This window comes from Poecile atricapillus, chromosome 1 (genome assembly GCF_030490865.1).
Source record: "Poecile atricapillus isolate bPoeAtr1 chromosome 1, bPoeAtr1.hap1, whole genome shotgun sequence".
In the NCBI taxonomy this organism is placed as follows: domain Eukaryota; kingdom Metazoa; phylum Chordata; class Aves; order Passeriformes; family Paridae; genus Poecile; species Poecile atricapillus.
The window spans coordinates 127,664,381-127,677,601 of NC_081249.1; the positions used below are offsets into that span (position 1 = coordinate 127,664,381).

At 37.8% G+C, this 13,221-nt stretch overlaps 1 protein-coding gene across 1 annotated transcript in view; it reads left to right on the forward strand.

The window, feature by feature from the left end:
• LOC131579403 (golgin subfamily B member 1-like) overlaps positions 1-13,221 on the forward strand; it is a 34,334-nt gene continuing 21,113 nt past the window's right edge. Inside the window, exons 1-15 of the mRNA XM_058839262.1 lie at positions 1-123; positions 2,472-2,529; positions 3,186-3,329; positions 4,067-4,213; positions 5,296-5,418; positions 5,993-6,160; positions 6,393-6,578; positions 6,878-7,000; positions 7,144-7,257; positions 7,377-7,698; positions 8,047-8,156; positions 8,507-8,624; positions 8,717-8,808; positions 9,288-9,438; positions 12,904-13,013. Coding sequence (XP_058695245.1) covers positions 2,485-2,529; positions 3,186-3,329; positions 4,067-4,213; positions 5,296-5,418; positions 5,993-6,160; positions 6,393-6,578; positions 6,878-7,000; positions 7,144-7,257; positions 7,377-7,698; positions 8,047-8,156; positions 8,507-8,624; positions 8,717-8,808; positions 9,288-9,438; positions 12,904-13,013 — 1,953 coding nt within the window. The 5' untranslated portion in view covers positions 1-123; positions 2,472-2,484. The remainder of the gene's footprint in view (positions 124-2,471; positions 2,530-3,185; positions 3,330-4,066; positions 4,214-5,295; positions 5,419-5,992; positions 6,161-6,392; positions 6,579-6,877; positions 7,001-7,143; positions 7,258-7,376; positions 7,699-8,046; positions 8,157-8,506; positions 8,625-8,716; positions 8,809-9,287; positions 9,439-12,903; positions 13,014-13,221) is intronic.

A 13,221-nucleotide genomic window follows, 5' to 3' on the forward strand; every position in this document is an offset into this window, starting at 1 on the left:
AGCTGCTCCCGGCGGGCGCGGCCGAGGCTGTGGGGCCGCAGAGGCGGCGGCGACGGGGCCGCGTCGGGGCTGAGGGGGCTCGGCGGGCTCGGGGGCCGTGGCCGCCCCTCCGCCGCCCCACAGGTGAGTGCGGACATCGCGGCCGCGGCAAAACCCTGCCCTCCGCCGGCAGGCCCGCCCGGGCCTCGGCCGGTACGAGCGGAGCCCCTGACGGGGGGAGGTGAGGGGGTCGTGCCCTCCCATTGCCAGGCGCGAATAGAGCCGGGCAGGAGGGGCTGGAAATGTGGGAAAGGGTGGAAATGACTCGTTGGAGTTCTCTACGCCCCACATGCACCTGCGCTGCTCTCATCTGCTGTTTCTCCACTGGGTCACTCTTACAAAACAATGCTTCTCTTGTATTACATATATATTTTATATAATACATTTATTATGAAAAGCGAGTAACAATTCATGTTAATATTTAAATGTGGTCATTGTAACTAAGAAATCGTGTTTGTAACAGGTGCAAGTAATAGCAATATGAATGTCTCTATATTTTTACAGGTGTGTGTGGTTTGGTTAACACTGCTTCAGTGTGTGCTCTGTGTTGTATGTTCATGCAGATTTTGGCCAAGGTTTTGTACAGGAGCTTTAAGTTCATTTATGGTGCAGATCTTTTGAAAACAAATTTAGTTTGTTCAGCAGAAGAACCAGCATCTTGGTGGGTAAAAAAGCAAAATTATTTTCTTACTAGGAGAAAATAATTAAATAAAAATGGTTTTCTTTCAGCGAGTGTGTTTTCAACACCAAATTGTTTCGGGGAATGGATTTTAAATAATATTAGGCTTACCTGGATTGTTACACAGTTTGTTTTTCTGCTGTAGGCCTGTGGCAGAGAGGAGGGAGGGGACTGCCATCACCTTCCTCAGTAGTGAGAGCTGGAACGAGGTGCTGCCTAAATCTGTCATGTGCCCCTTGTGCTGGGCTCTGTGGTCTCTGACTCAGGGGACTGAGGAGGCTGGCAAGTGCCCAGATGAATAATACATGATTAGGTTTTTCTAGCTGGATTTGGCTGCAGCTGGTAGGGAATGAGTTAGGAAGACAAAGCTGCCACTGGGGCTTTTCTTTCTGGTAACATGCTATTGTGATCAGAGCTGAAACCTCAGTTGTACTTTGAGTATTAGGAGAAAGTTGTTTTATAACATTAAGTGGCACCTGTTGTGTCTCATGGAAGTTGTGGACAATAATGTGTTGAGGGATTGCAGCTTTAACTAAAGATTGCAGCTTTAACTTGCTGTCTCTGCCATAAAAAAAGCAAAACCCATCCTTGGTTGATTTCATGCTGGGTAGAAAAAGCCTGATCAGTTTTGTTTCCCAGCCTGATTTGGAAAACTTGTCAGTGTTTAGTGTCACTGACGTAAATCGAAAAAACACCAGGAAGGAGCAGTTGAAGTACTCAGGTAGGAATGCTGGCACGTGAGACCAGCAAAATGATTCCATCAGTCAGAGCTGGAAATGAGATGAAATATTTACAAATGCACCACTCTGTTCTATCTAGTGAGTCATTCTGGCCTCTTTGTACCTGGGTAATCCTTTTGTGTGTCTGGAAGTGAAATGAGCTTTTCACTGGGAACAGGTTTGATGTTACAGCTCTGCAGTAGTTATGAGAGGAGGGTTTTACTTACAGGTTCTGCAAGGAGGATCCAGTCTGGCCTTGTAGGTGTTGTCGGCCATAGGTTGCAGTCTGTGATTTCTGGATTGAGCTTTGAAGTGATTAACTGTTTTAAAAACAGCCTCTGCTATCAGGATGCATTCTTTCAAAGATAGGCTGTGTGCTAATGCTTACTATAAACTGCTGTCCAAATTCAGGCCTGGTCTGTGGATGTGTAGTTCAGAAATCTATAATACAGAATGGGAAGGACACATGATTTTTTTTTCCTCTGGGTGTTCCTGTTTGAGAGTGACAACTACTGAGCAGGTGCAGTGCTGGTTGTACTTTTCAGATAAGCAGCAGTCACAGCAATTTAAGCAGTTTGATGTTATTTAATGGTTTTAGCCTTAATGTGTGATTTTTTAGAAATCTGCATTGCTGTGATCCCTGTTTTCTTACAGTGACAGGGAGTGTTTAAGGCCAGGTTAAATATTAGGCAACTCTGTGTGGTTTGTATCTTCTATTTATATATTGGAGAGGCAGCTGTGCTGAATAATACTCCATGGCATTTACTCTTTAAAGACTTCTCTGGATTATTTTTGGAAGTATTGGCATTTTACTGACTGGCAGTTTTTAGAAAAGGCACGTTATGCATATTTTGTACATAATGAGAAGTGTTATTTCTCAACAACTGGTGGTATAGTGGAGATCAGAGGTGTTGCCAGAGCTGAACAAATCACTCTCAAGCATTTCACAGCAAAATACATAGAAGTATGAATTAATTATATTTACTTGAGTCCTTGAGAGTTACTGTGGTATTACTTCATTTATCTTTCCGTAGCCATCGTGGAACTATGTGGAAATGGGGTAGTGGAGATGATTCTCCTTCCAAAACAGCAGTAAGTACTGAATTTTTATTAATATCCTTTTAAGACTCTGACACAGAGAATCTTTAATTTTTCATACACTAACCATATGTATTTTCTCTTCCATAAAGCAGTCGTTTGACTAGTTTACCATGACAGTTTTAGGGCTCTAAAAGTCAGGTTGTGTCCTTGTTTCTTATCTCCTTGATATTTAATCTCTCGTGCCTGCCACAGCTGCTGTGCTTGTCCTCACTCTGCTTATCCTGCCTTAAGGAAACATCTGTAGGAGTTACATAAGCTCCATCCCCAGGGTGTCTTTGGGTAGAGTAGCTTCAATATCAATATTTTATGGATATTTATTTTATTTAGCTGCACTGCTGGCTGTTGCAACACAAATCCAGTGAACGAGGAAGTTCAGGTGTTCATACCTAGAATGCTTGAATGATTTTGCTATATTTCAAGCCAGTATTGCTTAAGCAGTTCATAAGGTTTAGAATTCCATGTGACTTGGTAAAAACAGCCTGCTGTAAGTATATATAATCCATGGAAATTTTAGCATTGCATTTGCTGACTGTTGTAATAAAGTGAGACACCAAGTGCAGGCATTTTCAGAGCAGTGCAGTGCCCCATTTGGATTTTTGAAGGCACCCTGAATCTCCCCAGGCTGAATATTCCCTGAATCTTCACAGCACGCAGGCTCCGGGGACATGGAAAGCACGGCGGTGACGGATCTGACAGAGCAGCTGACAAGCACTGAGCTGCTGCTGGCACAGCTAAAGGAGCTTGTCAGGGAGAAGGATGCTGAGATCCGGGCCAAAGACCTTCAGTTAAAGGTACTGTGCATGTGTTCATGTCAAAACCATTGTTTAAAATTCCCCTTCAGTCCTTTCTGTCATGTTTTAGAGGCTTCTAGTCTGTTACAGCAGCTCTAGGATGGTCACAAGGAGCTGTTCTGGGGTCTGGACATTGCTGCTTGTTCCCAGCATGTGTTCTGTTCCAGGATTGAACTAGAAGGAATTTATATCTAATATCCTGAAGGCTTTTTTGGGGCTTGTTACTCTTTTTAAAAAAATCATAAGGTTGATCTCTTCCTACAAGAGATTTCTTTCTGCCCTTTTTATTTGTGGATGTGAACAACAGAAGTGTTAAAATACTGCATGTTTTAAAACTCATTATATATTGAGTTCTCTTTAAAAAAAGTGAAATAAGCTTTTACACTATAATGAAGGTGTCTTTTTGTATTTTTTATGAAAAAATAATTAATTCTTCTCATAAAAAAAATCAAGCCTAGAATTTGTATTGTTGTGAAAAAAATATGGGAATTTATATCGTAAAGTTTTGAATTCTATGCAGTAATAATCACCATGTGCAGAAAGTTTAAATGAAGAAGAGAAAATTTAAATAATGAAAATGAAACATTGTAATGTCTCTTCAGGGAATATATTTTTTGTTAATCACTTCAGATTTCTCCCTCTCTCTCTTTTTTTCTTTTTTTTTTTTTAATGGAAGAATTGAACCAGGAAGTTGTGTGTGTAGCTAATTTAGTCCATTATGACTTTGATGTTTGTAGGAGGAGAAGGAATCTGCTGATGCCAAACTTTCCAAGCTGAAGCTGCAGAACAAAGCCAAGGTTGCATCATTAACCTCGCAGCTGGAGGAACTTAAGAAGCAGTTACCAGTGGCAGGAGGCTTAGAGACCAAAGCAGAACCAAAGAAAGTAAGGTGTTTTCACATTTGAAAGCAGATACAATTTCTGGGGTGCTGTAGGTTGTTTTCCATGGTCACTCAATGGGGAAATTCAAATTTTGAGCTGAGTTGGGTTAGGATCAGGGTAGACTGAATGGATGCTGTCAGTTAATCTGTATTTCTGTTTAATTCTTTTATTTTTCAATACAAATGCAGAAAATTGCACATTCTCTTCAAATTGTTATAGTAAAAATTTTTCACTCTTCATCCTGTTAGCAGCTCAGAGTTTTGACTGATGTGAATCAGGCAGATAAGGTTTGGAGAAGAAATGAGAACAAAACCTATCTTGTTCCTTTGGAAATGTAAAACTGTCCTTATTAGCAAAATGTAAATTAAGTGTTGGAAAGTGACAGGTGTTTTACTGTTAATAAGAGAGTCTCAGATATGTTTGTAGTAACACAATTGTGCAAGTAGACTTGCAGTTCTTCAGAGTAGGACTTCATACAGCTTCTAAAATAACTTTAGTGAGGCTTTAGTTTTTCAGGGGGATCTGTATTTTAAAGCTGTGCTGGAAGGGAATGGTAACAACCAGTTTATTGCAATCCCCAGTTTTCTTCAAAAATGTGCAGTAACTGTTTATTCTTCTGATCTTTTTTTGGCTAACAAAACACGCTTAGCAATTGCTCTTGATTTCTTGTAATGGCAGATAATTTCTATAAAACAGCAATTACAGCTGTGGAAATTCTGATTAAAATATGCTTAGGAATGGTTGAATTTACTTTTTTTACCCCAATAATCCTGTTTTCCCTCTGATATATATGGACTACACTTGCCTGATTATTTGTGTTTCAATTGCCAGAGGAAGTGAATCTCCTTGCTGCATATTCCAGTCCACTTCTTAGTAGCAATTATAATGAATAATTTAAATACAAAGACTTTTATAAGCTTAATACAAATTCTGTGCCAGCTTCTACATGGAATATGAAATATATAAGAGAACTGAAACACAGTCTGAGTAAAGTCTGCTTTTTTCATCGCTATTATCAGACTAAGTAGACGTACAGAATGCAGGAGTTAGCTGTACATGGAATGCAGATCTCCCTGTTTTTGCAGGCATCAAAAGATGGAGACCAGGAAAATGCTGCAGCAAATCGAGGGAAGATACTAGTGCTGAGAAGGAGAATTGAAGAGCTGGAATCCCAGATTACACAAAAAAATGAAGAGTTGCAGAAAAAGGTGGTGTTTTACATGGTGTGACTTTTCACCTTTGTGGTGTAGGATTATGTTTGAATATGTTTACTTAAATGTGTATTCAATTCTGTGCTACCTAACAGCCATTCTGGGAGTTTTGTGTTGAGGAATTATGTTACAGCCTCAGCAAGGGCAGTAGGAACTCTGTAATTGCCTACAGTGGGCAGAGAGTCCTGGATGAATGGAATAGGATACACAAAGATGAGCTCTGTGGGTCACTGTTGTATTTAAATCTCGTGTATGAACAAAAATACTGGTTTGCTTCAATTTTCCTCATTGAAAAAATAGGTCATAACAGGAATAAATGTGAGGCAAGGGCTGATTTCATGTTGTGGTGTTTTGTGGACATAACTTCCCTGGGGATGTTGTCAGGAATGGGAATGCTGCAGAGTTTGAGAGAGAAAAGTTCATTAAATAATGATTACACTTCAAACAACTACTTATACATCTGGTTGTAATTTTTGAGTACTCTAACACAGGCAGTAAGGAAGCAATGCAGACCATTCTGTGCTGGAGACAGAAGCACAGACCACAAACAATTCTGCCTTTTCATGTTCAGGATGCTGAGCTGGAGGCGCAGCGCAGCCGTGGGGCTGACATGGATGCTATGCTGGCAGAGAAGGAGAAGAAGCTGGCTGAAAGGGATGCTTACATCAGGGATTTGCAGGTGGCTTGTGGATCCAGTGATGCTGCTAATGAAATATTCCTGCCTAATGAAGAATTGAAGGTATGTTAGCAGCTAAGTTATAAAATCTTTATAGAGTTTTCAAGGAACCAATGAATTCTGATGTATTAAGTAGTCAGTCCCTCTCTGAAACACTGTTAATTAATGTGAATAAATATTCTTTACTATCTTCATTTATATATATATTTAGTTACTTATTTTGTCCTTACCAAGGAAAGGCTTCCTGATTGCTGTATCATTTTTCTGCTAATTGTCTTTGGTTTGCTTTGTAAAGAACCAGCTGGCAGCTAAAGAGTCATCGCTGCAAAGCATGGAGATTCTGGTGCAGAACCTTACCAAGAAGGTGGGAGACAGTGAAGAAAAGTGCAGCTTGTTCCAGGAGCAGATCGAGAGTCTGAAAAATATTCAAAACAAGGAAAGAGAACATTTCCAAGGGAAAGAAGCTACATACATGGAAAATGTAAGTAAATGCAAGATTCCAATAGTTATATCCAATTCTTAGGAAAATGGTAAGAGAGCTACAAACCACATTAGAGGAAGAATACAGGTGTTAGAGGAATAGACTATCATTTGGGCTTAGTTGATAGAAACTTAGTAGGAATGAATGTAAGCGACTAATTAGTGTATTTAATGTACTGGAAACAAAATTCAATCTTAATTTGCAATCCATTATATTGCTGTACCTTTAGTTAGACAGTTCAGTGTGGTTTTGCTATAGTTTGTGGACTGGTCTCATATTTATTTTCTTGGTGGTTTTAGGTACGTGTGTTTCAAAATATTATCCAGGAAAAGGAAAAGGAGCTGGAAGCACAGAGAGAGAAGCATGAGCAGGAGCTTTTTAGATTAGCTGCTAAATCTGATGCAAGTGCTGACCTAGAACAGGTACGTTGCTCTGGAAACTCAGCAGCTTGAATTGGGAATCATGTAATTACTAAACTCTTTGACACAGTTCAAGTGTCTGGTTGGGAGAATAAAAATAAGTCTTTTATTGATTGCTTGATTATTTAACTTTTTATTTTTGGTAGCTACTAAAAGCTTTGAAACAGAAGCTCCATGAAAAGGAAGAAGTCATGCTGGGAAGGACACAGGTGATTGATGTCTTGCAAAAAGAGCTGGATGCCAAGGACCAGCAATTGAAAGTAAGAAATGCCATAAGTAGGAGTACAGGTATAAAATTTGACAGTGGTAGGAAAAATACTTTGCATTAAAATTATAAATATTTTTTGTGCTGTGTTGTTGTTTGTTTTTTTTTAAACAGGAGATTAATGAAAATTTGAAACGTCTTCTGTCTGAAAAAGAAAACCTCCAGTCTAAACTGGATGCTGAGAAACATGTAATGAGAGCCCAATTAAAAGACATGATGGAGAAACATGAACTTGAAATGACAAAAGTTAAGGCAAAATACAGTGCTGAACTGCATGAAATTCAAGAGAAACATGAAACTGAGCTGCAAGAGAAAGACCAGGCTCTGGTTAAGCTTCAGAAACAAGTGGCAGAGTTGAGTGGTGGTGGACAGAGTAACTCCAAAGAAGACAGAGATCTGGGATCTATAACCAAAGAGAAGATGGAAGATTTGGAAGGTATCCTAGTTAAACACTTGTCACTGACAATATTAAAGGTTTCTTTGCCCCAGACTTTTACAAATTTTGAGCCAATTTCATAACTGCTGCAATTAGAACTACATGAAATTTGATGGAATATTTTTGCCACAGTAATTAAAGTGATTAAGTGCTATAATACAGAAGGTTAGAGGATTACTAAGATAATCACATGAACAATAAATTTCTCACTGTTTCTGATTCGTAATGTTTTTCTATAAATCCTATTGTCTTGCGTGTGTAACTTCCAGTTGCTAAAGGAATTACAGACAAGGTTTGTATTTATAATCTCTCTACAGTTTAAAATAATACCTGCTTCTTGTTTTTCAGTCCAAGTGAAATTGAAAACAGAAGAGGCCAGCAAATCTGAAGCCAAGTTTTTGAAAATGAAAGCTTGGTCTAAATCAAGAATCAAGCAGCTGGAGGATGAACTGAAAAATGTATGTGTAGCTTTGTGTTTAAGGCTCTGTGTCTTTCTCCAGCTACTGTGCATGGAGATTTGATTGGGAAAAACTGTGGGGTAAATAAAATATTACAATAGTTTACTTTATGAATTAATGTATGAAAATTGAATGGACATAAAGTGTTGATAGAAAATGTAGTTTAAATAAAAAATAATACAAATTGTGTTACCAGCATTCAGGAGTAAATTTGTTAGAGATGAGCTGCTGTATTGTACTTTAAATATTAGAAAAACAGCTATTCTAGATTCTACTAAAGAATAAGAAAAAAAAGTACTTTGCTGCGATTTTGCTTTATTTGAAACCCCCATAACTGTATTTTCTTTCAGTTTTCCTCAAAGAACAATGATGTATCTGCCTTAAACAATCGTGTGTCAGAATTAGAAGTTGAAAATGAAGAACTACAGTCAAAACTGCAGTCATTGCATGAAATCAGAACTCAGAATGGTAAATGAAAATCTTTTGCAGATGATCCAAAGTAAAGAGACAGAAGTAAATTATTTCTGTCCTCATGAACCAAATTTATTATGTTTTTGTAGAAGAGCTGCTGAAAAAGCTGGAGCTCTATGAAGAGCAGCAGAGGAAGCTGCAGGCTGATCTTGACCAAGTTACAAAGAGGGCAGCTTCACAGGTTGACTTGAAAATTTATTTGCATGACTTATTGATTAATGGTGCTAATTGTCATCAAGCATGTCAGCTGGATTTTGGAGCTGAGAATTAATTTGTTGATAGATGGAATTGTTAGTTTCAGTGGCTGTTCAATTGGAGAACAAGATGACGGGTTTTGAATTACTCAAAAAGATTGATTTCTACTTACTTTGCACACACTTTAAATGACATTTTTCCAAGCAGTTTTATTTAGTTCGTTATGTTTAACATGAGTCATCAAAGTGTGCCTGTTATTTTGTAGACAAAATACTTTTAATATTTTATGAAGTTGTGGGACTTGTTTTTAACATAATCTACAATATCTACAATCTACACTGACCAATTTCATAGATTTTTATTTACATAAAATGGTGAATTATGATGTTTTGCCAATTTACAAATGTATTTACATTTGCAGAGGGGTGTGGTAAATTAATTTTAATACAGAATTTCTCTTTTTAGGCCAGTGAATCAGGTAGTGTGGATGAATTGCAGAGTCAGCTCTTGGAATGGCAGGAAAATGTCCCAGAGTCAGAGGAGTCCCAGGATCAAGTCCGAGAAGAGAAATCTGCCATGGCCTTGAGAATGGCTCAGATTGAGGAGGAGAGAGAAGGTGAATTATTTTATTTCCAGTACGATAATCCTGTTTTTTATAGATCTGTGTTTGTGTCTGTTGTGCTTCAGACTGAATTGATAGCACACCACCATGACTCATTTCTGTAGTCATATGTATAGTTAGTGAAATTGCTGAAATTTACAATTTCTGCTTTTTCCTATTCCTTTGAGTTTGTTTTTCATACATTCATCTTGTTTTATATAATTTTTATTAAGTAGATGTGCTGTTCTGTTTGCCATTTGAGCTTCTGCTCTTTAAGACTGCTTCGAAGGCTTAATGTCTGCATATGATAAACGATAAAAGTGATAAATCATATTTTATCAATGATAAATAGTTCCCCATTGAAATATTTAAGCAGCCTGCCTAGAGAACTGGTGAAAGTGTGGGGGGTCTATAGTGTTGGTTTGAATTAGAGGAATGTAGGTGGTGCTTAAGCAAAATGTACCTGACATGAAGTTTGTCTTCAAGAAATTTCTCATTAATTCTCTTTAGGTATTTAGTGATCTGTTAGTAGGTGCCACTGATATAGGCCAGCTGCATAATCAGTGGCAGTGGCTTAGAGGTGGTTAAAAATATCAAATTACCTATAGAAAATAGCATTTCAAATAATGTCAGGTTTTAGAGCTTGCTAAATTATTAATTAATCAGCTGATGAGAAACTGAAGTACCTTCTATTAAAACTTATAAAAGTCTGTTTAAATTTTAGGTAGCTTTTATTGCTCTTTCCATGCCATCTGAACTAAATTACAGGTTTTGTCCCCTTAGTTAACTGCATGGGAAATAATGGCAAATTTTAATGCACAGGACCTACCATCATAATTAATCCAGTTAGTTAATTTGAGCCTTCTCTTTTCAATAGGTGACTGAATTATTTTTCATTTCCATGATCCATTTGAAAGTTCAGTTTATAAGCACAGAACGGTATTAAGGATCACATCTCTTTGTTTTGATGCGTGTATGCTTTGGTATTGAAAGGGAATAATACCCCTCCATTAAATCTACCTGTTAGCTCGTCTGTGCTGGCCACAGAGCCACATGCAATATTAATAACAGTTGTAAAATTTCCTCTGCCTCAGTCCAGGTTTAATTTTGCATTTTTTTTCCCCTTGGGAATAGCATGACCTTTCTGTTTCTTTTTCCTGCCGTTCCACCTGGTGAGCCCTGAGCGTCCCTTCCCCTGCCACTCCTACCCTCCACTGCGATTTGGGCAGCCAGGGAGAACAGTTTCCCATCAGTTTTGTGCATGCAGGTTCCTGCAGCAATGGCCCCTTGGAATATACTGTTGCTGATTTCTCCTCCTCTTGCTTCTTGTGGAGAAAATTGCCAACAGTACCTTGCAAGGTCTGCCATTGATGGTTTGTGGTTTTTAGCAATACATGTAACAACTGCTGGGTTTTAACTTGACTTTCTCCTGCCTTGCCATACCTGTTTGCTCTTTTGTATTAATGAAATCATCTTAATTTTTTCACTGTAGTAACAGTTGACTCCATATTTATGTTGTATCTAGAGACAAATTTCTTGGCTTGCCACAAGTGATTGTGACTAAGAAAGAATCAAATTCATTCTTAGAACTACCTGAAATTCAGTAGTATTAAAAAGAAAGAAAATATTATATCCCATAATTGCTGAGGTTTTGCATGCATTAATATTAGCTACCAATATTTTAAACCATATGTGAGTAAAATGTAGCATCAATAGTGATTGAAGAAAGTACAGACACATCATAGTTTGTTTATGTGCATTGCATATCTGAAAAAAGGTATTCTGGGAAGTTTTTAGATTTTTATGTTCAGTAATTGCAGATGAACAGCTTCATAAGCTGCTGTAAAACATTTGAAAATGTATTTACTTACTAATTGTTTTTAAAGCAATGCTCATTTAATGGAAGTGTTTTAGCACTTGTCTGAGTGTGCTACATTATTCTGAACTCCAATTTCTATACTTCCATTATTCTTGTGACAGTTGTAATAATTTCATTGTTTTTTTCATCATCATATACTTAGGAGCCTAAACATACTGCGTTCCTACATTACTGTGTCAGAGAAGGGGTTAAATTTTTACCTGGAATAGATCTTATTCTTTGAATCCCTTAACTGGCAGTTCCTGTAAACAGAAGTTTAAGGCCTGTAATTAAAATTTGGCATTTAATTTTACAGCCTTGAAAAAGTATGTATAATCATGAAAAAATGTAAAATCTAGAAAATACACAAAGGTGTTTGAAACACTTAAGAATTGACAGTGCAAGAAGCCAAAGTGTAATTGAAATCAGAAGTATAATCAAATTTATCAATCCCACTTGAAAAGGGTCATTATTTTTTTCTTTACCTTTTTTCCCCACTAATTTTTTCTGACAGGACATTAGGTGTGTAATTTTGAAATATTACAGGAAGAATTTAAATCTAGCAGGTGCTGCAGAATTGTGAGTTAAGGAAATCTGTGGTATAGGTAATCCTTGGCCAACTCAGGTAAAAGCAGAGTATTCCCTGTAGGGCTGAATCTCCAAATAGTTCCTGATGTTGACCTCACGGATGCATTGACATAAATTCTCTGAGTTTTGTGTGCTGTGAGGACCACTGTGGGTTCATGTGGTTAAACTGAAAGCCAAATTTGTAGTTATCCAATTAATGTAATTTTCAATTAAAGTATGGAGCCATCTTTACTTTCCCTCTCTTTCCCTGGCTGTGCTGTTGTGTCTGCTTTGCATGAAACGTGTTGTTTCCAAAACTTTACCCTGAACGTGTTTTGTTGTATCACAAAACAGATGGGAATGCACTTCAGATGACAAATCATTTCTAACAATGAACAGGATGCATACCTAAGCTTTCATAGTCTCAGTTTATTCAGTGTGTTTATTTACTAGTGATTCTGTATTTGTCCTGAAAAGAATGATGTTACTAATTCGTGAGAAGACGGTTTAACGCCAGTTTGCAGTATAACATGTGCTTGTGACTTCCTCAAATGATCTGGCTTTAGAGCTCATACTAAAATTAAAGTTTTTATAAAAATGAATGTAATTGTTGAGATTAAAAAAACATCAGCTGAAAATGCTGTGGTTTTCGTCATACAAAGATGGTATATTTGAATCTGGTAAATTGAATTGAGATGTAATTTGGCCTTTTAATTGATTGGCTTTCCTTCTTAGCATGGTATAACCTCACCCTTTCCACCCTCCTGTATAAAGTCTTCCTTTAGAGCTGATGAAGAAGTGAAGCTAGACTTCAATTTGCTTCTTCTAAGTGAGATATTCAGACTTTATGTTCCACATAGCAATGTTGGAGGGAAATCAAAAGGTAAACACAGTGGATTTTAATCTTTAATCTTGTTCCTGTCAGTCATTTGTAGGGACTTCACCCTGTCCCTGATCTCTTTTCATGTAGTAGTGTCTGATATAGATGTAAATGCTTTCCTGTGGCACAAAACTGATTGAGGATGACTGGTTCTTTCCTGGCTGCTCCGATCCAGCCATAGTCTCAGGGCAGCAGGAGCTGGAGGAGGAACTGGCCACAGTTCAAGGAATGGGCAGGCTGCAGCAGGCAAGAAGAAAAGGCAGTCAGACCAGCAGGAAGCTGCAGGTGGGTTCAAAGAGATGTGAGTTTATTTTTACCTGTCTGTTAGTAAAAATGTGGAAAGTGCTGTTATTTATGTGGTGCTTTAGTCTTCAAAACATTAGGGGCTTAAGAACATAGATTGGAACTGAAAACATTGATAAATTTAATGATCATGTACATAGCCAGAAGATGATTCCAGTGATTCCAAGGTCATCACACCTCTTACTCCTTT